This window comes from Cnephaeus nilssonii, assembly GCF_951640355.1.
Source record: "Cnephaeus nilssonii genome assembly, chromosome: 2".
In the NCBI taxonomy this organism is placed as follows: Eukaryota; Metazoa; Chordata; class Mammalia; order Chiroptera; family Vespertilionidae; genus Cnephaeus; species Cnephaeus nilssonii.
The window spans coordinates 105,759,151-105,785,195 of NC_137073.1; the positions used below are offsets into that span (position 1 = coordinate 105,759,151).

General features: G+C 43.1%; 1 protein-coding gene across 3 annotated transcripts in view; it reads right to left on the bottom strand.

Moving 5' to 3' along the window:
* Positions 1 to 13,494: 13,494 nt before the first annotated feature.
* The window catches only part of GHR (growth hormone receptor), a 210,738-nt gene continuing 198,187 nt past the window's right edge, over positions 13,495 to 26,045 (bottom strand). For 2 of the 3 annotated variants that reach the window (XM_079791668.1, XM_079791669.1), the window contains exons 7-10: positions 23,585 to 23,750; positions 20,960 to 21,047; positions 14,877 to 14,946; positions 13,495 to 14,555 (exon numbers count right to left, since the gene is read on the bottom strand). In XM_079791668.1, the coding sequence (XP_079647794.1) occupies positions 13,587 to 14,555; positions 14,877 to 14,946; positions 20,960 to 21,047; positions 23,585 to 23,750 (1,293 nt within the window). In that variant the 3' untranslated portion in view covers positions 13,495 to 13,586. Of the gene's footprint in view, positions 14,556 to 14,876; positions 14,947 to 17,768; positions 17,947 to 20,955; positions 21,048 to 23,584; positions 23,751 to 26,045 lie in introns of those variants that run through there. The other variant, XM_079791670.1, reaches the window with a different exon arrangement.

Sequence of the window (26,045 nt, forward strand, 5' to 3'; positions counted from 1 at the left end):
GAAGATCTTTTAAGATCTCTCTCTCCATATGTGTGTGTGTGTGTGTGTGTGTGTGTGTGTGTGTGTGTGCCTATATATACTAGAGGCCTGATGCACAAGATTCATGCAAGGGCCTTGCCCCCCTCACCACTGCAGTGGCCACCTCTGCCTCGGCCCCCGCCTGCCGTGGCTTTGTCCGGAAGGAAGGACGTCTGGTCTAATTAGCATATTATGCTTTTATTATTATAGATGTATAGATGATAGATAGATAGATAGATAGATAGATAGATATTGATTGGCTGTAGCTCAAAGCCTAGAGTTATCTACCTGGCAGGGCAACCTTTGTTTACCAAGCATTTCATTTTCTCTTTTCAACTTCCCAAAACTTGCCTTCCTTCCCTTTGAAACCCTAGAGCCCCATCCCTTTCCTTAGGCCCAGGATGGTATGTAAGCCTAAAACTTCTGGCCGCCTGAAGTGGGGCTCCTAAAATCATAATTAAAATTGTTTTATTATTTTTTAAAAAATATTTTTATTGATTTCAGAGAGGGAGAGAGAGATAGAAACATCAATAATGAGAGAGAATCATTGATCGGCTGCCTCTTGCACGACCCCCCATTGGGGATTGAGTTAGAATCCTGGGCATGTGCCCTGCCGGGGAATCAAACTGTGACCTCCTGGTTCATAGGTCGACACTCAACCACTGAGCCACACAGGCTGGGCATTCTTTTTATATCTGTTTTATGTCAATTTAATTCTTAGACCAGCCACAGAAACTAGAAGAGTAGAAGAGAAAAATTTTCCTCCTCTACAATATTCCCAGCCTAAAAACTGATTGTTTGTCTCTAACACAGGTACCTTATTTATGAAAACTAAAATTCATTATAATGATTCATCTCCAAGTCAATGAATTATATTTCCGATACTGATCTAAAAGGAAATAGTCCATTATTTAGAATCAGTAGGAATGCTAGTCAGAGAACAGTAGCATAATGAAACTAAGCATTATTCAACACCATCCTGCTCTTGAACCCATTTCAGAACCACCCAGAAATATATCTTACTGGGATACACATGATTTTAGGCAATCAATTAACTTCGTAGGCCACTTTGGTGGTGTCAAACGATAAATCGAGGCAGATTAAAAGTTTTAAGCGTTTATATGAGAAAAACTCAATTCCATGGGCAGTGCCTAACCAGATGTGTTAGGAGGGCTCTACCAACAGGAGCTGGGGAGAGACTTTTATAGAGAAAAGGCGAAGGCAAAGCAAGGAAATTATTGATTGGCTATAGCTCAAAGTCTAGTTGGCTGTGATTGGTTGATCTTAGAGTTTGATTTCTTAACCTTGAGGCATTTACAGGCTTGGATTTTGGTCTGCTTACAGAGGCTACGAAGGCATTAGATCCACCTCAGTCTAATGGCTTCCTTGTTTAATTAATTAAATGAATTAATTTGCCAGCATTGTGAGACTATGCGGCTTAGTCAATGACTGTATGTCAAAGCCTTTAGAGATACATACAAGAGGCACCTTCTAGGAACCTTCATACTGAGCCCATTTTGCCTACCAGAGATGTTTCTGTCCCCTTGCCCCCGGCTCCCAGTGTCTGTTCACTATATTACTGCAAAATGCAACTAGTCTGGGAATTGAGAAAACACAGAGGAGCCAGCTGCTAATTCCGCCTGGGGATGCGGGGGGAGCTTTCACAGTGGAGGTAATTCTTGTAGGTTTGCGCCTGTTCTAAAGCCTGGGTGCGCACTGTCCAGGCTGAATAAGTAAAAAGAAGTCAGCAGGTGACTCTGGCTGCGGTCTGTGCAGGTCTTGCTGATGCTCCTCTCCTCTTTGGGAATCACAAGTCTCTATACAGGCAGCGCCCTCTGGAGGTGACTTAGTGTGGGAACTGCCTGAGAGGGATCGCTGCATGGCCTGAGACCTGGCCCAATAAGAACGCCTCTCTTAGGCTGAGTCAGGAAATAAAAGGAAAATATTGAAAAAGAGCCAGAGCCACAGGACTAGGCGGGGGAAGTACCAGATGAATGCCTCTGAGGAAGGTAAGAGTTAGGCTGACTGTTGAGTCACTCTTAGAGCCTGGCTGTGTAGCTAAGAAAGGGACTTCCTTTGCTTCTGATAAAGTCGATTTGCACATTGGGACCCATACACTGGATGTCACCCCAGTGGCCTAGCCCAGGTCACAAATCTAAGCCTAAGTCAGCCTGCACGTAAAGGAAAAACTGGAAGGAAAGATAACAGAGACCACTAATCATCCTCCAACTCAGCGTTAGTGAGCTCACCTCACCCTGGAAAACAGGACCTGCTGGCCTTAGAAGGAAATCCCCGCCCTTCTAGCCAATCCTAACGCTCTATAAACGCGCCCCAAATCCCTCTGGCAGAGTGCCCCCCTGCTTGGGAGTCACTGTACGTGCCCAATCCATGGACTGTTTTTTCTTGAATAAAAAACATTAAACTCACTGCTAACTGGTTTTAGTTTTGTCATTGGACACTTCTTTACTTTTTTCTCTTTTTCAGCAAAACAAGCAAGAATTTATTGGTTGCAGCAAAACACACTTAGGACAATGAAACAAGGCAGGGCATGGAAGAAGCCACTGGAGAAGCTGGGCTGGGCTGCTTTGGCTCACTGGGAAGTCAGATAAAAGGGGGATGTGGGGACAGTTTCAGGGGGTTAGTCCCCCTGGTTGCAAGCCTCCTGGGGTCACTTAGAATTTAGGAGATGCTTGCCTGCATCGGAGGGGTGGGGGAGGGGGGCTTTGCACACTTCCCTGCCATCTTTTTTCACTCCCACCAGGTGAACAAGCCTGAGTTGCTCCACTGTAGAGGCCATAGCCTGCCAAATGCCCGGTGGGTAAGTGTGTCCATCCCAGGTCATCTGGCGCCAGCCAAGCCACCAGCTGACAGTCGATGAATGACTGAGTGAGCCTCACTGGATGAATAGCTGACACAGGCAGAAAAACTGCCCAGCTGGGTCCTGCCCAAATAGCCTACCCACCAACCTGTGAGCGAATAGATGCTGGTTGTCTTAAACCACTAAGTTTTGGAGGGTATTTTAGGCAGCAAAGGCTGAGTGATTGCTATTATTTGAAACATAATAGAGTGCAAGCTATCCACCATGGAAAGGAGATTAACTTTAAAAAAAATGCATTGCCATTTTTTAGAAAGAATACTCTTTCAAATTAGGTAAAAGATGGCTTTTCCGAATCTGAAGCAAACAAGGCGACAGTTTAGGAGACTGAGGTGTGAGATGATCAGACCCTGGACTGAACGGTGGAGGGAGGATGTTAATAAGAGAATGGGATGTGGGTATTTCAGAGACTGCCAAGCCTCATTTTTGATGACATTTTCATTTACGAAGATTCCCTCTCTTGTGAATAATTACAGATTTGTGTGCCAACAGTTGTCCTGAATAGTCCCAATCAGTGAAGCTGCTGGAAAAATCCTAGATTCTCCAACACCCTGGGTTTAACCCGCTAAGCACTTGCTCATGTGACTGAACACAACAATTTACAAAATTTTAAAAAGGGTAAAATAATAAGAACAGCAAAATAGGAACCCCTTGACTGAGAAAAAAGCTTCACAAACTAGAACTCGCAAGTTTATTTCCCTGCATTTTGACTTTTGGGAGAAAGAGATATATGACAAGAATATATTTCAGTAGGAATCTAAAAATATGTTACATATTATTTTATAACTCTAAAATAATAAACATTCACTATAGAAAATGCAGGAAATTAAATCAAATGAAAAATAAGATAATTTAAACACCCATGTTTACTTGCCAGAGGTAACCATTTTAACATTTTGATGTATCCTATATAATAAAAGGCTAATATGCAATTTGACCTAACGGTGGACCCACTGGTTGCTATGACGCACACTGACCACCAGGGGGCAGACGCTCAATGCAGGAGCTGCCCCCTGGTGGTCAGTGTGCTCCCACAGGAGGAGCACCGCTTAGCCAGAAGCCAGGCTTATGGCTAGTGAGTGCAGCAGCCATGGCAGGAACCTCTCCTGCCTCCGCATCAGAACTAAGGATGTCTGACTGCCGGCTTAGGCCCGGTCCCCATGGGGAGTGGGCCTAAGTCGTCAGTTGGACATCCCTTGAGGGCTCCCGGACTGCAAGAGGGTGCAGGCTGGGCTGAGGGACCTCCGCCCCCGAGTGCATGAATTTTGTGCACCGGGCCTCTAGTATACCATAAATCTTTTATGTAACACACACATACATACACACAAGTTCATATAGTTTACATGAGGAAAGAACACAGAACTTTTAGTGAGGAGATGAGAGTTTTACTTCCAGATATTTTAACTAGTTGTGTGTCCCTAGACAAGTTAATTACGTTTTCTGTCTCAACTCTGAGAGGAGTATAACTCTTTCAGCTACATCCTAAGTAAATAAAATAGACAATAAACTTTATGTGAACACACTTGGCTGAAGTTAGTGAAGAAATACAAGTTAATTTCCCTGTGTAAGGTGTTATCATATTAATTTTGTCGTAACATTAAGTTGTCATTTAAAATATGTAAACTTTTAGATGACATACTTTTAGGACTACAAAATTCAGCAGTCATATAAGGTAAATTAAAACATTAAAGCTCGTAGCTACAAGAAATTTTTGAATCTATGTCATCACTTATAATTAGCACTTATAAAAATACAGGTAAGATACGATGAAAATATTCTTACTTACTGTGGTCTAGGGTTTTTTTGCCACAGCAATGAATTATCTGCCATCAGCCACTGCCTCCAGTGCTCAGAGATTCCAGCAGTTCATAGACTGTCAGACAGATCTGGCAGCCTGCGCCTGTGTCAGCCATTCATTCCACGGGACAGATTGAGCCTGTCGTGCTTGTCCTCTGTGATTACATCTAACTTCTCCAACATGTGCTCTTCAAAGATGAGAGGTGAAGTAGAAACTCCAGTTCCCTCACATGCATCCAAACCATAAAAACAAATGTAGATTATTTTCTACATGACATTTAGCCATGCATCACCAACTTTCCCTTCAAGATTACTTGTCCCTACATACATTGACTTGTTAAGATCAGCGATTCCTTTGGAAAGTCTTTCTTCTTGCCACACTCAGTAGTGAGGCGGGGCACTTGGCAGTTGGCCCGATCTCTGAATGCATAATAGTCTGGCCACTCAGTATATAATATATATTAGAGGCCTGGTTCATGAATTCGTGCAATCAATTAACTGGCCAGGGGGAGGGGACATGGGCAGTTGGCCAGTATGCCTACTGGTCGAACTCCTGGTCAAGGGGACAATTTGCATATTAGCCTTTTATTATATAGAATATACACTGAGTGGCCAGATTATTATGTGTTCAGAGATCATTATAATCTGGCCACTCAGTGTAAACATAAATGAAGATGACTGCTTCATGGAAGTAGAACACTCCTGAGTTTACAGCATGGGCTCTGGAGCTAGAGTGCGTGTGTTTGCATCCTGGTGCTAATATCTAGTAATTCTCTGACTTCAGTCAACTTAATTATGTGTGCCTCAGTTTCCATATTAGTAAACTGGGAATAATAGAATTGTAGGATTTATCTCATTAGACTGTTGTAAGGATTGAAATAAGTCCATGTATATGAAGTGCTTAGAACTTGTCTGGCACATGGCAAGTGCTTAATGTTAGGTAGAAGTGCTACTAGCCATTATAAAAAATGTCATCTATTGGACGGAATTAGAAGGTTGTGTAGATTCGGTGGTGTGCTGGAGCCATTCATATAGTCTTATGAGAGCTGATTGCACAATCATTTCTCAACTTAGTGTTAAGGGAGGAAACACTGATAGCTTAAAATCAGCCACTTTGGGAGTATTTACACTGTGGAAATTGGCAAATGTTACAAATCTGGACACAGCCCCCTCTCCTGGAGAACTGGTTGTTAAACACGAACTATTGCACCACAGGTTATGTTTATTAGAAAAAGAGCCTTTTATCTTTAGCAGGTAATTCTTGGGACCCATGGGTATTATAAAATGACCAATTCTCCATTTTCTCCACACTGTGACTAGGATCAGAAGCTTTCCTCCATCAAGTAGTGTTATAGCTTACATTGGTCTTAGGCTACTGGACTAGTCAGAAGGTCTGTGTTTTTGTCCTGGCTTCATTACTTACTAGTTAAATAACACTTGGAGAATCTCTTAGGTTTTCTGAGCTTTGATTTTTCTCTCCTGCAAAATGTTAACAGTAATGTCTAGCTTGCCTGTAACACAGATTTGTTATGTTTAAAAAAATAGATATGAAAGTGCTTTAATAAAATCAAGATCCTATGTGAATCATTTTCAACATATGGTACCACCTAAAGGAAAGCTAACAATAAGAATCGTTCCACTTTGGATTTTTGACTGCAGCTCTATTGGGAAAGGCAAAGTGCATACAATTTCCTGACAAATTATTTTATACTTACGGAAAATGCTGATAACATCTCTTAATGCTCATGGAGCAATCATGTAGACTTTTTTTTTTTTTAAATCAATAGAAAATTGCTTTTTTATATATCCCTACAAAGACTGCTTCCTGGGACTACTGTGCAAAAATCCATTAGGTTTGAAATTTCGTCTGGGTGATTTTATTTTTTAAAACTCAGCAGACAGCAGTAAGGGCCATATTATTTTTGTTCAGGTGAAACAGATACATATTCTGTAGCTTCACAGCAAATTTCCTCCACATCATGAAGAGCGAGTAAGCATGTCTCAGTGTCGTAGTCTCTGAGTTCAGAATGTACGGTGCACTGATAGAGACTGAGTTTGCTTTGCCTTTTATTTTATTTGTTACTAGAGGCCCAGTGCCCAAAATTTGTGCAAGGGTAGGCCTTCACAGCCCCAGCTTCGCAGCCCTGCCCCTCTACACCCCTCCCCCCCCCGCACCTGCCTTGGCCTGGCACTGCCCATGTCTGCTGCCACATACCCCCAGTTCCCCAGTTCCACGGAGCCCCCGATCGATTGTCCCGCAGAGGGTGGCCTGGACCTCCCTCTGTGGGGCGATCATGGGGCGATGGCAGGGCCCCCCGACCAATCGCATTGTACCCTCCTTGGCTGGCCTGGTGCCAGTGCATGTCATAGGGTGGTTGTCCGGATGGTCATTTTGCTGTTTGGCTGTTTGGTCCATTTGCATATTATGCTTTTATTATTATAGATAACTAAAAAATTTCCCTTACAGCTGACACAATATTAGTTTCACTAGGTGTACAACATAGTGATTAGACATTTCTATAACTTATGAAGTGATCACCCTGATAAGTCTAGTACTCACCTGGCACTATATACATTATAATATTATCTATATATATAAAAGTCTAAGGGACTGTTCGACCACTAGCTGTGATGCGCACTGACCACCAGGGGGCTGACACTCAATGCATAGGCATGGGAACATGGAACAGACTGATGAATCTCAGAGGGAAGGGGGAAAAGGGAAGGGCAGGAAGAGATTAACCAAAGATCTTATATGCATACTAGAAGCCTGGAGCACAGATTCATGCACCGGTGGGGTCCCCCAGCCTGACCTGCAGGGATCGGGCTGAAACCGGCCGTCTGACATCCCCCAAGGGGTCCCGGATTGTGAGAGGGCACAGGCCAGGCAAAGGGACCCCACCGGTGCATGAATCCATGCACTGGGCCTCTAGTTAACTATATTCCCTATACTGTACATTACATCCCTGTGACTATTTTTACAAGTGCCAATTTGTACATCTTAATTCCTTCACCTTCTTCACCCAGTCCTCCAACTGCCCTCCCATGTGGTAAGCATCAATTTGTTCTCTGTTTCTGTAAGTTTGTTCCTGTTTTTTTAGATTTCAAATATAAGTGAAATCAGATGGTACTTGTCTTTGTCTGACTTATTTCGCTTAGCATAACACCCTCTGGGTCCATTCATGTCAGAGATAGAAAGATTTCATTCTTTTTTATGGATCAGTAATATTCCATTGTATATACATATGTACCACATCTTCTTTATCCATTCATCTATCGATGGATAATTGAGTTGCTTCCATAGCTTGGCTATTGTAAATAATGCTGCAAAGAACATAGGGGGTACATCCATCTTTTTGAATGAGTGTTTTGAATTTCTTTGCTAAATAACCAGAAGAAATTCTGGTTCATAAGGCAGTTCCATTTTTAATTTTTTGAGGTAGTTCCATACTGCTTTCCAAAGTGGTTGCACCAATTTGCATTCCCATCAAGAGTGCACAAGGGTTCCCTTTTCTCCACATCCTTGCCAACACTTGTTATTTGTTGATTTATTGATGATAGACATTCTGACAGGTGTGAGGTGATATCTCAGTGTGCTTTTATGTTTCCGTGATGATTAGTGAAGTTGAGCATCTTTTCATATGTCTGTTGGCCATTTATATGCCATCTTTGGAGAAATGTTTATTTGGGTTCTCTGCCTATTTTTTTAAAGAATCAAATTGGTTTCTTTTTGTGTGTTAAGTTGTATCAGTTCCTTATAATATATTTTGGATATCAATCCTTTATTAGATGTACCATTGGCCAATATCTTCTTGAAAGGGCAGAGCAGGACAGCACAAAATGTACTGTACCCTCCATCCTGTGTAACTATGCGTATGACTCCTTTTTCTTAGAAAACCTCGAGAATATAACAGTTGCATAAACCTGCCAATAGGAATGTAGATAAGTAGACGCAGTCCAAATTAGGCAAGCTGCACAGTACCCCCCCCCCCCCCCCCCCGTGTAACCAGACCCCTGCCCCTGCCCCCTGATCAATCAACGGGGCCATGAATGTTCCCCCCGCCCACTGCTTTGGACCCCCTTTTTAAGCCTTTGTTCTCTCTCTCTCTCTCTCTCTCTCTCTCTCTCTCTCTCTCTCTCCCTCTCTCTCTCTCCCCACCTCGCCGCTGCGCTGGTGTGTGTGCGTGTGGGACTGAGCTCAAGCTAGCTTGAATACAGACTCTTTGCTCCTGCATCAGACTCGTTTGGTTCCCTGGTGGTTTTTCTTGGGGACCCCGAATTCTGGGCATAACACTTCTCCCCTTCAGTGGGTTGTCTTTTCGTTTTGTTGGTGGTTTCCTTCGCTGTGCAAAAACTTTTTAGTTTGATGTAGTCCAGTTTGTTTTTGTTTCCTTTTGCTTTTCATTTTTGAGGAACTTGTATTGTGAAAGCTAAGTTTAATGGTATCACATAAGATACTTTGTTCAGATTCACATTCACCTGAAATTTATTGTAATTTTATTTTGGGCCAGGCCTACTGATCTAATTAGAGCAGTTTTTCCCAAGTGTGAATAGATATAATAATGGGTACTCCTTTATGGTATTTTTCATTGTTAAGTAAATGGGGAAAATAATATTAAGTTTAAGCAGGTGTTTTCTTTTCTTCTTCTTTTTTAACTGTAGAAGTTTTAAAGTGTCAGCAAGGCACACTGGCTCTTCCAGAGGGAAGTGTAGTCTGGGGTGTTTTCCAAACTTAGCCAATCACAGAATCCCTCATTCAAGAACATTTCAGGGAACAGGTATGTCCCAGAATCCATGTTAGCAGACTCATCCTAGGCATTGTTGGGTGAGCTAACATCAGAGTGAGTGGTTCAGAGGAAGGACTGATCCCTTGGCGGGAATCAGGGGGGCTTCATGAAGGAGACCTCTGAGCTGCGCCATGAAAGATGAGGCGAATGTCAACAGGCAGGACTGTAAGCAGGAGCTGTTGGGGGTGGGGGTGGGGCATGAGCAAGGACAGAGATGGGAGGGCACACACTTTGTTCAAGGAGCGGCCGTGTCTCCTGCTATATCCACAGGGGGGTCTCCTTACGTTCAAGTAAACATCCCCCAGACGACCACAGACCACAGATGGCCCCAGTCTACTCAGGAGGATGCAGGACAGGAAGGAGGCGGCACAGGGCAGCACCAGGCTTTCTGCTCTACAGCTGTAGTCATGGCAACAGTCCACGCAGGTTGTTTATACAGCTGTCCAGTGTTTCTTTCCCCTCCACCCCGCCTGACAGCCCTGGTGCAAAGAAGGAGTTCTACTGGGCACTCAAGGAGTCCCCCCCAGGCTTAGAAGTTCTATGTCTCATTGGAGCCAAAAGCTCTTGTTGGAACCCCACAGGCATTGCTTCTAGGGTCCCCATAGGGGACATGCTCAATTACAAGTCACCGCGCTCAAGTCCCAACTATGGCGTATCTCCAGGTATTCGGAGCTTCTCCCCATCCCGATGTAATTTACCAGTCAGAGATCATTTTAAACACGAGCAATTTTGCCTACGTAACACAGTTGACATAATACTCTTCTTTGATGTCCACGGGAGCAGAGCTTGAATGTTCAGCAAAGTTCGAGTTCCTTTTCAGAAGCTGTGCCCTTCACCCTCAGCTCTGAAACAGGAAGCCTGCGAAGGCGATGGGCCACATGATGTGGGAACTTGAGTTTGGATTTAAGTAACATCTAGTGACATGAAAAGACACTTAGTATTTTGGTGTAAAACTAGGTCCATAAGTAAATATTGCAACATACAGATTTCGGTGTTCGTGTGTGGAGAAGTTTAAACGCAGGAACACCTGTGTAACCCTCTTCAACGTGACATGAACCTTCTGGAACAGAAAGGATGGTGCCTTTTCGGTCCATGGAAGGGACGGGCCTTTCCATCCCTTCACTCCTGACTCCCCAGAGCCCCCAGGTATGTTTATTTCCAAATGCACAGTGGCAGAAGAGACATTTTCTGAATGAGAAGGCAGGAAATGGAGGCTCAAAAGGCAGCAGTTAGAGAAAGTTCTTTCTGTATTGAATGCAAACCCTCTGCGGTTGTAAAAAGTCATGGCAGCTTGCACCCCACTTGCTGAAGCAATGACTGATTGTTCCTCGGCCTTCTCAGAGCCATCCCAGACTCCAGCCCCCAGGACCCGGCCTGCACGACGAGGCTGTGGCTTAGCAGGAAGCGCCTGGTGCCTCTCGGGAGGAGCCAGCCTCCTGCCTCCACTGCTCTCAGGCTCCTGCCCTCCTGCCTCGAGCCTCCCTCCGGCCGGACTTCTGTCTGCTTCCCCTGGTGACAGGTAGTTGATGTGTGACTGGTCTGGGAGAGCTGATTTCCTTCTGCGGGCGACAGGCTCATGCCCCACTCTCTGCTCACACTCACACACATCATGCAAACCGTAATGACCCACACATGGCTCTGGGAGCCCCCGAGGGTATAGACCCGCAGGCCAGCATGTTTGAGTTGGGTTCCTGATCCCTCACACACAGAGAGAGGCCAGAGCTGCCTCCTCTGCAGCGATGTATCCAGCACAGAACAAAAATCCCCTAATGTGTCTTACTTTTTATTGTCTTAAAATATGTTTTTTGTTGATTTCAGAGAAAGGGAGAGAGAGAGAGAGAAACATCAATGATGAGAATCATCCATCGGCTGCCTCCTGCACAGTCCCTATTGGGCATGGAGCCCTGACCGGGAATTGAACCCTGACCTCCAGGTTCATGGGTTGGTGCTAACCACTGAACAGCACCATCCTGGCGCCAATGTCTTTAAACCAACCATGCTCAGAGCCCCTTGCAATGAGAACTCGCAGTGTGCAGCCTGGGTAAGGACGCTTTTCATGTGGGGCCGACAAGAGAAGTATACCATCATGAATCCAAGAAAATAAATTTATTCAACTTTGAAGGAAAAAAATCCACAGACATAAAGAAAGTTAAATATAAACTGCAGGACACAACTAGTCATACTAGTGAATAATGGCTTGTGTGGCCAGCAAAGTACCAAAACGACATTCTGAGACTGATTGAGGTATTTAGCTATTTTTGGCGATAGAAATGTTGTCAGCCTATTGTGAAATAGCAAGATAGTTTTCCCAAACACACAGTTTTAAGTTGAATTAGGTTCTACGTCCATGAAATTTATATGAAACTAAATTATGTAGCTCTTATCGAAAACCATAGCAGCAAGGTAGCAGAAAAATCTAGGAAACATCTATTACAAAGTAACATGTTGAACTTTAAACACCCAATTCCAGCTTTTCACTGTCCTTGCGAGAAAGAGGGAATTTAAAATTACCAACCATGAGGCTATTTCCTAAGAAGGTCCGAGCTAAATGGCAAATACTACTGAAGTTAAAGCTAACTTGAAAGTTTTATTCACCTTTTAAAAAAAATACTTAAAGTGAGAAGTATTCTTCATTGCGATAAGATCCTTCTCTTTTTCATAAACGTTTTGAGGGAGCCATCCCAGTGCTCCTAAGAATGATGTTTAGGCTACTAAGGGATTGAACAATAATTCAGAAATGACTCAGGCCCCTTGTTTTTCTTCAGACACCCTGCTAGGAGGCCAATCACTGCACTCAGAGGGGAAATAAAAACGATGAAACTTCTTTTACTATTTTAAATTAATCCTACACGAGGTTTGGTGAGGAAGGCGGTTTCTGCGGTTGGCTCGAATAAGCTGGGGGTTCTCTGTGGGGATTTAACACCTTGTTCCTCGTTCACATAAATAATGAGGATGTGTCTGGCTCTCGTCTGTGAAACAAACCCCTATTTCTCACACTTCTCACCCCAGGACGCGGTGAGCTTCACGGCGACCTGCCTCGACTTACAAAGTGCTTCCCGTACCTATTCCCTTCGTAGGTACCCGGGGACGAAAACCCAGCTGTGCCCGAGGGCAGCCCGCTGCCCAGATGCTAGGGTTTTCTTCCCCCTCCTCAGTGTGGACCAGCTCTAAGCCCTACTTCTACTACGGAGTGCTCCGACACGAGCCGGAATTTGGGAAAGGGAGGGGTTTCTGTTTGTTTGTGTTGTTTTTTTTTTGGTTCACGGTAAGGTGGCCTGTGCAAACATTTTCAAGTTTTCTACAGGAACACATATTTGTTTAAAAATTCAGCGAAGACCAGCATGTTCCCATGATGTGGGTAACTACAATCACTGTAGACGTGTTTAAGGAGTTTGGGGAGGTATCAAAAGGGCTTGGTAAAAAAACGGACTTGTTGGTTTGTTTTCATTAGGCGCGTGGACCAAAGCATTGGGTCGGCCTCAGACTGTAGCCGCTCCATTCTTCAGACGGGTCCCCGTGCCCTTCAGGGCACAGCGGGCAGTGTCGTAAAAAACGGCCATGCTTGAAGTGTAAATTACTAAAAATATCTTTATCAGTTTTATGTCAAAATAAAATTTCCATATCCAAACTATCTTTTTTTTGTTCTCTTACTTATAATGTTAGCTCCCAATCATGTAAAAAAAGTAGCCTGTGCTTTCATTCGCATTCGAGTTTCCTGAACTGCAAAAGCCACCTGATTTTTCACTTTTTCAAAAGAAAGCATGATGTACGTGACATTAAACGACACAGCCATTCGAAGCTCAGCATCACGAAATGAACACCCACAACAACAAGACGATCACTGCCACGAAACAGTCTTGGAGACGGATCTTGAGAAGTATTTACAATTCACAAGGGGAATATCTATCTCATTAAGTGTTTTTCTTCTTCTTTTTTTAATATCATGTGTCAACATTTCAGGAAAAGGCATTTAGAATCCACACTCTCCCCCCACCCCCCCAACCCCCCCCACCGCCCCAGAAGGTTTAAACATGGTTTTGGTTTAAGCATTTACGCCCCGGCCCTCTCTTGGCCATGAAATACTTAGCTCGGGGGAAATCAAAGACAGGCTACGGCATGATGTTGTTGAGCTGGTCTGTGCTCACATAGCCACACGCCGAGAGGAACTCCTTGTCGGGCCGGGGCAAGGCAGTGGCGTTGAGGACCAGGCCCTGCGGAGACTGGACTAGATGGATGGAGGTATAGTCAGGGACGGGCATCGCCGGGCCTGGGGCCGGCCCCGCTGTCCCAGACCTCCGGGCAGTAGTGGTAAGGCTTTCCGTGGTGATGTAAATGTCTTCCTGGTTAAAGCTTGGCTCTCCACGTGCTGCCACCTCCACGTGAGGGGCCACCGGGATGCACTTTTTGGCGTCTGCCTCGCAGAAGTAGGCGCTGTCCGTGATGAAGTTGGCTTGGCAGGGGACCACCTCTGGGTGCGCGTCGCCCTGGGCTGTCCCTGCCTTACTCTTCTGGCCCGGGGACAGGACCACACTCCCTGCCGGTGTGATGTCGCTCACCTGGGCGTAAAAGTCAATGTTGGCCAATGGACTCGGACTGTGGAGCGGAGCGTGGGCAGCGTGGTGCGTTGCCTCGGTGTCACCGAGAAGAAGTGGTCTTGCTTTGCTTTCCTCTGCCAGGAGAACACCGGGCTCCTGAGCCGCAGGGGGAGCATCCCTACAAGGTGGGTTGTTTTGATTCTTCATGTCAAGGCACAAGAGATCTGCTTCCCCTTTTAACCTCTGTGGCTGAGCAACCTCTGAGGTAGCGTCACCCACGTCACTGGCATGGAGATCAGCCTCCAGAATGTCAGGGTCGTAACAGCTGGTACGGCCAGAGTCGTCATCCTTCGCCCCCAGGATGTTAAGTAATTTCTCATGGTCATGGCTGAGGAGTCTGTCTGTGTCCGACCCTTCAGTCTTTTCATCAGGGTCGTCAATGTCTAGCTCAATGAATTCAACCCAGGAGTCATCATTGTAGAATTCAGGCTTGTAGTTGTCATGGATGGCTAAGATTGTGTTCACCTCTTCTAATTTTCCTTCCTAAGGAACAGAAAGGAAATGAAGATCTATGAAAAGAAACTCACAGTGGTTAAGTGTGTTAACAGATAACATTAAGAGAATAATTATGGCTATAATAAAGGCATTAGTAACAGAACCACATAATAAAAATACATACTAGTGAAGAACTTTTAAATATACAAGACATAATTTTAGAAGATGTAATATTAAAATTTTTTTTCTTCAGAAGAGGTACAAAAAATGGAATGTGTTACATGTAGCTTGCAAAAGCTCTCAACACAAGACAATGTTTTACAGATATGCAATTAGTGTTATCTATAACTTAGATAATTTATTAATTACCTTGAAGAGACCTGGATCAATTCCTTTAATCTTTGGAACTGGAACTGGGGGCAGAATCAGCATCTTAATCCTTGAAGACAATTAAAATTTTGGTGTGATATATCTTAAAAGTTGTACCTTCTCTTATTTCAAAAGATAGAAATAAAACAGTGGCAGTGCTATTACTTATTCAAATATCCTACTCCTTTATAAGTGGAACATGAGAAAGAGCATGAAAATATTAAGCAGTAAATAAAGAGGAAAACCTATAGAAGAAAAAAAGAACAAAACAATAACAACAAAAAGCCCCTATCTGAAGTCAATTTAAATTGCCCTAACTGGTTTGGCTCAGTGGATAGAGCGTCAGCCTGCGGACTCAAGGGTCCCAGGTTCGATTCCAATCAAGGGCATGTAACTTGGTTGTGGGCACATCCCCAGTAGGGAGTGTGCAGGAGGCAGCTGACCGATGTTTCTCTCTCATCGATGTTTCTAACTCTCTATCTCTCTCCCTTCCTCTCTGTAAAAAAAAAAAAAATCAATAAAATATATATTAAAAAAACCAAAAAACATGGCTTTCCTGTAATCTTTTTTTTTCTTCTTAATGCCTTTTATTGACAGCCAGCATTAGTATTTGGGAGTGAGAAATTTGATTCCATCTAAAGCCAATTTCCATTTCAGATATAAGAAAGGTAATGTTAAAGCACTTCATACCAGTAATTTGCAGAGAAAAGGCAGGCAGGGACAGAGAGAGGGAGGGAGACAGGGAGAGAGGCAGAGGGGGAGGGAGGCAGGAAGGAAGGAAAGAAGGAAGGAAGGAAGGGATCGCCAGTCCACATGGAGCCAAATTAGGGTGGACTCACATCAATTATGAGATTATGTAGGATGACCTCATTAGCCACAGTGTCACTGCAGGGCTCATTTCAGTTGGGACAGACTACATTTGGACTATTTCTAACTAGTCTGTATTGATTCACATACACAATTCTATGAAGCAGTTAAATTTTCTGTCCCAAATATTTAAATTATTTTTTTACCATGATTCATTCCAATATCTATGCTGCCTGTTTTGTGCCTTATTGTATCACTGGCACTTAGGACTATTCTTGGCACATAGGTGATGCTCAACAAACATTTCTTAAGTAAATTTGAATAAATCATTTATCTGTTTTCTTACTAGTGTAACTGGAGTTTTTTTTTTTCTTGTTTTTTTTTTAATCCTTACCCTAAGATATTTTTCCATTGATTTTTTTAGAGAGAGGGAAAGACAGAGAAAAAGACTGATGTGAGATAAACACATCGATTGGTTGCCTCCTGACCAGGGCCTGGGCCGGGGAGGAGCCTGCAACTGAGGTACATATCCTTGACTGGAATCAAACCCAAAACCCATCGGTCCTCAGGCCAATGCTCTATCCACTGAGCCGAACTATCTAGGGCTAGAGTTTGTTTGAAAATCAACATTGTAGCTCTAGAATAAAGCTCGGAGAATAAAAATTCCAACCAACTCATTTTGTTATTATTATTTTTAAAAAACTAAGTGTCAGAGATGTTACCACTGGGCAGGAATGGCAACCTGACTTTGGTTATCAGCTGATATTCCACTCAATGTTGATAGATCCTCCCTTCCCCCAATTGATGGATGGAGTATGATGTAAACAGCACCTGCGGCCTGGACATTCCTGAGCACCTAACCAGGCACCTTATATGGACTGCACGTTGAACCAGCAATCAGCACCTGCCAAATACCCTAAGGCCCTGATTCCTAAGTACCTAATCATGTGCCTTATATGAAACCACCAATCAGCGCGTGCCGAGTACCCTAAGCCCCATCCCTTCCCATTCTTCCCCTCAAAAGGCGTGTTCACTCCTGCACAGGTGCTCTCTTCCTTTGGGAGGCAGCCCAGCAGGGTCCTTCTCCTCCTACTAAAGCCTGTAGTCCTGGTTTTCGGCCCTCTGTCTCAGCTTTCAAATGTGAATGGACAGTTTAGTCTATTCCACAAGGAGCTCCTTTTCTGAATATTTCCATTGTTTTTTGTTTTTGTTTTTTAAACCTAACTGAAGGGATAAACCAAATTCCATTTTACTAGTTGTTTTGACTAGCCTCCATTAGGGTTACTCAGTGGGGCAAGTATTAAAGCAAACTGTTACTGATGACTACAAGATAAAGAAACAATATAAATTATTAATGATAATGTTTTGAATGCCTCTGATAAAGCAGGTACTGATGGATACATCTTGCACTAAACTATGGGTCGGCAAGTTATGGCCTGTGGGTGAACCTAGTCTGCTTTGTTTTTCTGTTTTCTTTATAGTTTTTAAAAACATTACATTTATTGGGATGATGTTGGTTAATAGGATCACCAAGTTTCAGTGTAGATTTCTGTTACGAGATCTGCATATTGCACTGTGTGCCCCCCATCCAAAGTTAAATCATCTTCCTTCGCCATATGCCCTCTGTTTTTATAAAAAAGTTTTACTGGAACATAGTCATATTCATCAGTTTTCATACTATCTATGGCTGCATTGGCTATGACAGAGACTGCATGACTCGGAGAGCCTGGACACTTAGCATTCGGCCCTTTATAAAACTGAACATTCCATGCAGTCCTTACAACTACCAGGGAGGGAGGAGGCATTCTGTGGAGAGATTCAGGGGTTTAGGGCAGGTGTTCAAGTCATGCACTAATATTTGGCACAGCTGGGCTCAAATCTAAATCACCCGGCACAACCCGGCCTTTGCCCCTGTGGTGCCGCTCTTGTTCGGTTCTGCATCTCTAAATGGATGTTTCCAATGTTTGGAACATACAGAAACATACCATAACCCTAATCAGAGGAAGCAAAGAGTCCCAAATGTCCAGTGCTTGTTATTTTTTTATTTTATTTCTTTATTGATTATGGGATCACATAATTGTCCTCACCCCCCATTCCCATCCCGAACCCCTCCCCATGTATCAGTGCTTGGTTTTTATGCGTGCCCCCCTTTTGTGAAGAGGCTGACACGTTGAAGCACGTGTTGGCAGTTAGCTTTCTAGGAGCTGCGGTTGACCTGATGCCAGGGTGCCCAATCCTGTGGCCCAGGATGTCACAGAGTGTCCTACCTGTGAATGAAACAAGACAGTGGGAATGCCACAGGAAGAGACGGGCATGGTGACAAACCAGAGAATGCGTGCCCTACCCCAATGGGAAGGCCGGGCCCTGCTTCGGCGTATGCTACCAGAGGGTCCCATCAACCCAGCCTCCCTAGATCTTTTCGTTTTTAAAGACAATCTGGAAACATGAATTTCTAGGTGAAAATTCATATTTTTTGGTAAAACACTCTGTAGGAAAATCTTTACTTTCAAAATCAAAAACAACATCAAGTAACAAAACATGGGTCGGCAGGTTGACTGTGGCTTTCCGTTTGCCCTGCTGTCTCATGCTGATGCCGTTCTTTCTTTCCTGATTAGTAACAGCTCCAAGGCTGGGGGCGAGTCGTATGCTGGGAACCACAGAGTCTACAATGGAGGTGACCTTGGCATGAAGCTATGTTTGTGACTTTGCTATCCTCTTACTGAAATCCAAGGTACAGTTCAAGTTTTGCGAGCGTCGACTCAGTTATCCGGACTTAAAAAAGGAGGAGGGGACTCAAAACTTCAAGCAAAGACGCGGAGGACCTGAAGCGCCTCCCAGCCCAAGGCTCTGGGACGGCTCACAGGGCACCTCGGTTTAATCACTATTTTAATTGCTAGAACTACATGTTCTTTCCACACGTGCTGACAAATGTGGTCTACCATTTCCTACTTTCATTACATCATGGAAATTTAGATGACGATAAGGATTTTATGGGCAAATGAAAGAAAACATGTCATTCTTCTCTGCAAAGCACTTACTTTAGCACAGGAAATCTGGAAGTACAAAACCATTTCTAAAACTGTTACAATTTGATGGTTTTGACCAAACTTTATAGTTAAGAACTTCATCATTCATAGAAAACACTCTTCTGACAGAGGTTAATATACTTTCTTTGAAATCTTATTTTTTTTAAAAAATATTTTTATTGATTTTAGAGAGGAAGGGAGAGGGAGAGATAGAAACATCAATGAGAGAGAATCATTGATTGGCTGCCTCCTGCATGCCCCCTAATGGGGATCGAGCCCGAAACCCAGCATGTGCCCTTGACCAGAATGGAACCTGGGACCCTTCAGTCCGCAGGGCGACACTCTAGCTCCTGGGCCAAACCTGTTAGGGCTGAAATCCTATTTTTGGAGAGTGTTATTTGTTCTTTGAAATATTATTAGCTAATATACTTAAACTACCTAACATTTATTTAGCTTTCACAATGACTCAACATCGACAGCTAACGTCAAGAGGAAATTACTTTATATACATCAGGGTTTTATCGGCTGCAGTTCCGTATAAACTTGCCCTTTAACTGTACAGATCAATGAATTAAAATTAATCAACAAAATAATTTGACTCCTTTGTTGTTGGTATTAATTAAACATATAAATTACTTAAAGGTCTAAAAATGTATTTAGCCCAGCTGGTATGACTCAGTGGTTGAGCACCGACCTATGAACCAGGAGGTCACGGTTTGATTCCTGGTCAGGGCACATGCCCGTGTTGTGGGCTCAATCCCCAGTGTGGGGTGTGCAGGGGGCAGCCAATCAATGATTCTTCTCATCACTGATGTTTCTATCTCTCTCTCCCTCTCCCTTCCTCTCTGAAATCAATAAGATATATTTTAAAAAAGGTATTTATTCTTTTACTATTTTCCCCCAAAGAAGTAACAGTTGTGTTTGTAAAAGGACATGTTGCTAGGAAGTGAGGTGCAAAATGAACTTCTGCAGTGAGAATTTTGCTTCCCCATCGGCCGACATTGTAAAGCTGGAGATGCCACTCTCCAACAGGAACCCTTTCGGATTCCCCTAGCAGCGGTCCTCAAACCTTTTAAACAGGGGCCAGTTCACTGTCCCTCAGACCGTTGGAGGGCCGGACTATAGTTTAAAAAAAACTATGAACAAATTCCTATGCACACTGCACATATCTTATTTTGAAGTAAAAAAACAAAATGGCAAAAACACCCGCATGTGGCCCGCGGGCCGTAGTTTGAGGATGCCTGGAAGGCTCACTCTAGAACTCCAGATGCTGAGCATTCTTCCTGCGACTCCTGTTCTTTTTGGATGTTGACAAATGCCATCCATACAACTTCAAACATCAAATTAGAAAGCTTTTACGTATCTTCAACCCAGAGAGGTTAAGGGATCACCCAGGTCAAACACAGTGGCAGAATAACATTTGGAACCCGAGTTTTTTACCTCCCAGAGAACAAAGACAGGACTCTCCTTAGAAAAACTTAGAATTTAAGCTATGTTGACACATGCGTTTGAAATTGCAAATCCTAAGTATCCAAATAACTTAAAAGTTTTTTTTAAAAAAATATTTTTATTGATTTCAGAGAGGAAGGGAGAAAGAGATAGAAACATCAATGATGAGAGAGAATCATTGATCAGCTGCCTCCTGCATGCCCGCCACTGGGGATTGAGTCCACAAGCCAGGTACATGCCCTAGACCGGAATCGAACCTGGGACCCTTCAGTACGCAGGTTGACTCTCTATCCATTGAGCCAAACTGGCCAGGGCAGAATCTAAATAATTTAAATAAAACTTGAAATTACTTGAGATTGCCAAGGGTGTATTAGATTAGTTTATCTCGGTTGCTTTAGTTTGCCACTTCAATTTGCTTGTACATCAGATTAGGACAGTGTGAAGCTCAGCCAAAGGCACAGAGCTCCCGATGGTCTCGTTGAATGTGTGACCTTGTTCAGGACTGTGAAGAGGTGAGGAGGCGGCTCTGAGAAACAGCCTTGTTAGGAGGCGCATAGCCAGGTGCGCAGCCCCTAGCCTCTCCATGTCCTACACAACGTCCCAGGGAGAAGGCCAACCTGCGAACCCTCTCTGACGCACACATCCAAGTGGTAAATATATAACTGGAGGTGACATTTTCTTGGGTTAATTACGATTTTCACTCATGATTTGCAAAAGAAAACACACCAAATAACGAATGGAAAAACACATGGAAATCCAAACAACTGGGAGAAACATGAAGGCAGACTATGTCACACCTACCTCTGCTGCTTAGAAAACATGAATAAAAATATCACCGTCAGCCCAAACATTCCAAAGATAATAATTAAGAACCACGGAAACTGGAAATCTGAAACACAGGAGAACAATATCTCACTCACAGGATTGCCAAGAGCTGAAGTTGACATTGCACTTTCTTTTTTCACATAAACATATTCCCTAATTTGTATTCGTTAGTAGTCAGTGATTTCACTGATAACCACTGAAAACAGAACACAGCAATTTAGAATAGAGGTCTGTTCTGTTCCAAGAACATGTCTTAAAATCCTTTCACATTAAAAAAAAAATCAAAATAAACAGCACACAGCTTAAGCACAGTCCACGTTATAAGGAAAAACTGCTGTATGTGTCTTATATGTTCAGGGGTGTCACTGGAGGCTTCAGCTCTAGCAAACAGGGCTGCTGAGCAACATGGGACTTTACTTCAACACCATCTACTTGGTTCCCTTTTTTAAAGGTGTGGTGAGAGTTTTTATCCTCCAGACTGAGGATGCATCAGAAAGACGGGGACAGAGTTTTTATTTATTTATTTTATTCTTAATATTTTTATTGATTTCATAGAGGAAGGGAGGGGGAGAGAGAAACATCAATGATGACAGAGAAGTACAGATGGGCTGCCTCCTGCACACACCCTTCTGGGGACTGAGCCCACAACCCGGACATGTGCCCTGATCGGGAATCGAACTGTGACCTCCTGGTTCATAGGTTGATGCTCAACCACTGAGCCACACTGGCCGGGCAGAGTTTTTATGTTTGAACCACAAAGGAAACTTTTTAGACTTGCAGAGCTAATCATTTCACAGCTTCAAAAACTCCTTGGACAGGAGATCACTATGGGGGCTCCCTCCTTCAGATTTTCATAAACTCTGTAGCAGATTTTGGGACATCGGTTTGTACAATTTCTATTTGATTCCTTAAAAACAAGTGCTTGCAGCTGGTTCCCAGCCTTCTTACCGCACTGGCGGAGGTTCACCGCGTTTTAATTAAAAAGGGCAGGTGGTACTTTAATGTTGCCTTATTAAAAGGAGGCCTTTATAGTGTAACTGGAGGCCCGGTGCATAAATTCATACATGGGCAGGGTCCAGCCGGCCCACCCTGATCGGGGCTGATCAGGCTGGGCCAGCCAGGGGGAGGGGCCATGGGCAGTTGGCCGGACGGCTCCGCCCCTGATCAGGGTGGGGGGGCTGATTGGGGGTGGGATAGCTGGGGGGAAGGGCCACAGGCGGTCGGCCAGCTGTCCCCACCCCCTGGTCAAACTCCTGGTCGAGGGGACAATTTGCATATTAGCCTTTTATTATATAGGATATGCTTTCTTTATTTTAATGTTCTTGTTCACTTATTAAAATCGCTCAGGGAGATATTATGGGTGTTATGGAGAACCAGTGGGAAAGAGAACACCACTTGTGTCTGGTGGCATTTTTAGTTTTATATCAATGACATGTTCAGGAACATAACATAAAGCTGGTGCTTTGTTTTCTTCTTCTTCTTCTTTTTTTTAACATGGAAGAAGTCAGTTAAAATAATCTATGTTAATCGAATGAAATGCAATCACAATAAGCTTAAAGGGCGTGTGGCAAGTGTGTTTTATAATCCAGAATTTCATCATATCAAATTGTTTGAAACAGCAAGCCTATTAAATAGAGCTTAGGAAAAAAAAATGGAGTTATAGACATTTTGACTCAAGCGTTATTTAGTATCATGGATTCTACCTGTACGGTAAATGCAGAAATACACATTTCATTTCTCTGTAGCCTGTGATTATTCTTTAACAAACCTCAGCTCCTCTCATGGCCGTAAACCTCGTCCTTAATGGACATGAGCTATAGCCCATTCTCATTCGGGAGTGATAACATTTTATACACTTAATATCAAGCAGCCTTCTTGATTTCTGTATGCCAACACTTGAATTCTCTTATTATGAATTTATAGGCTTCATGTCTTTAAACTATCATTATCTTTGTATTTCTCTTGTACATGATCTACAGATGTTCCAGGCCATTCTCAGGCATAACTGGCCACTACTCATTAAGACTTCTCCAGGTATGGGGGAACAAAAGGAGATATATGTACTACTATATGTCATACTTTAAACAATAATAATAAAAAAAAGACTTCTCCAGGTAAAAGCCACACTCGAACTTTCTAACATCAAACAGCACCTGCTTTTGACTACCTGCGCTGACTCAGTGTTCGGCTTCCTCTTAGATGCCACGTCGTGCATCTACTTTAGAGATGCAGAATTTCTCATTATGTATTTGAAAACTGTTTTTTTTTTTCTGATTACAAATGCAAACAACTCACTGTAGCAAATTTTAGAATTATAGAATCACCTGAAATTCTGATATCTGGAGATAACCCTCATTAACAACACCTTCCCCTCTATAACTTGCACCTATCCCACGACTTTTCCTGAATTAAAGGATTCAAACACTAAATCGTCCTGCTTTTTAATGGGTTATACCTGCTCTAGAGAGTGAGCTCGAGGTCACCCCAACATTAGCTGCTAATGTATCTTGATTTGGACAACATCCTAACACAGCTCAGCGAATGCATCACTATATATCGACGAAAGCCATGGTGGCTGCCACTTTAATCTTTCATTTTTACCTTCTTCACATGGCACTGGGCTCATCTGAGGAAGTGTTACATAGAGTACCTCGCTGAACTCGCCATACTTGTCTGAGTTTCGTTGTCTGCATCTCACGCGCACTTCATACTCTTTATCTAGTCTCAGTGAGTACACTGGAACGGATGTTGACAACACAGGGTCCATCTTTCAAGACAAAACATAAGACTTATTGGTTAGACAGTCAACACGCAATGCAATAAACTCTGCAAGTTTCATCCGTATTCATCTGTAAAATAGGTAATATTTTGAAAATGCACTGGGTGGTTGCTATTTAAAGAAAGATCAAGGCAAATAACTTTACAAAGAATCATTTGTTCTATGGACAACAGGCCTCAAAACTTATTTTGGTATAAACACAGAGATTTGATACTTATGTAGAATAGGCTGTCACATATCCTAAGATCAAAGCATAATAAAATTATTATGGAAAATGACAGAACTATAAAGAAGATTACAGGTATGTTTGCCTACCCTTTGTGATATCATAGTTTTGTATGAAAACATAAGAACACAAAAACAAATCATAGTCATCCTTTGGAAATTCTGGGTAGTCATTCATATGATCAAAGAATTGGAAGGGGTCCTAGGAAAATTATAGTTGTCTTAATTGAACTTTCTCTTTTTTTTGTTAATCCTCACCCAAGGATATGTTCCCATTGATTTTAGAGAGCGTGGAAGAGAGGAGCAGAGACACACAGAGAGAGATACATCAATGTGAGAGAGACACATCATCGATTAGTTGCCTCCTGTATGCTCCCCAACCAGGGCCAGGGATGGAGCCTGCAACCAAAGTACATGCCCTTGACCAGAATCGAACCCAGAACCCTTCAGTCAAGAGCCAATGCTCTAGCCATTGAGCCAAACTGGCTAGGGCTTAATTGAACTTTCAAATAATTCTAGTAAAAGCAATTACATACAGAATCCGCATGTTCTAGAAGGTTCAAAGCCACTCCCAAATAATGTGCTATTCAAAATCTGCAAAGAAAAGTCACAGGAGTGCTTGGTAATTAACACCAGGGTCCCATAAGCCTTAAGGCCAGGATGTTCTTTTTCCTTCCGGAGAAGGGCAGGTGAGGCTGTTACACGTTTAAAACATGTCACTATCAAAGAAGCAGACCCAGTCAGTGAGGGTGTTCTCCTCTAAGGCAAACATTCAGACCAAGTACTCAGTATGTGCTTTTCGTATATTTCCTGGTAGAACACGCCGTTCCTGTTTATAAAAGGCTAGGCACACTCACCTTTTCAACAGCATAGATCTTTCACATAAATATTCTCCTAATTTGTTTTGCTAAGTCAGAAGCTGGACCTTCAGTTTCTAAAACAAATTCTCCTTTCACCTCCGTTAGTTGCTACTCACAAAGTATCTCTTCTGTGTTCCCCTGTGTACATGGGACGGTAATTTTGCACTGTGTAAAGACGCTTCTCAATGTATGGAATGTTGCATGCCTAAAAGGCTTTTTAATGGTGGAATTCTGCGTGTTAAACTTATTATTTTTCTTGAAACATTTTAAAAGCCCATGTTTTCATTCCTAATGCCCTAATTTCTCTGCTACTGTCACCAATGTTATTTCTTTATAGATTTTACTAATAACAAAAGCAGACAGGGGCTCTCAGTGATTGGAGCCATGGCCCCCTCTCCGTCCTCTCTCAGCCCTCCACACCCGGCACACCAGACTCCATCTGCTCACATCCCACCTGCTCACACAGCTCCCACTGCCACACGGAACTCCGCCACCTGCCTGCGAGGGAACGCCCATTCTTGGCCAAGCCTAAGTGCAAGCATTGCTGACATTCTAAGGAGTCTTTCCTGGCACTTTCCCTACCACCCTGCCAGATAATACACATCATATATTACTTCTGGAGTTTTCCTGCTCAGATTTCTATATTAGACTGCAAATTCTCTGGGGGCAAACAATGCCTTCATTATCTTTAGGCATACAGTGGGTGAGCAAGGGATGGCCCATACGCTGTAGATAATTCTATGCCACTCATTAAGTCCTGGAAGGAAACCACCAATTCTTAACTTGTTTAGCAGGTAAACAGTGTAAGCAACTACATGGTCATTAGTATTACTTTCATATTAAAAATGCATTTAATTACCAAAAAAAAAAAAGACACAGCAATTCCAAATTCAACATTGCCAAGTGGTAACATGAATTCCCGATCTAAGCCACAAACACTAGCCTCTTTCCCTTCTACTTACAAACCTCTCCTCTTTTTACCTTAGGACATTCGTGCTCATAACCCATTTGACTGCGAGTTTCTTCCAGAGAGAGGGCGATTCTTATGAATAGACCCTTGATATTCACGACCACTTTATCTGAGACCCTTGCAAATGACCAACCTTACAAATACTTTGAATATGTAACTTCACTCATAGAAGGTAAGCAAACATTAACTGACCCCTTGGAACTATCTAATGTGACGTTGAGCAGGGTA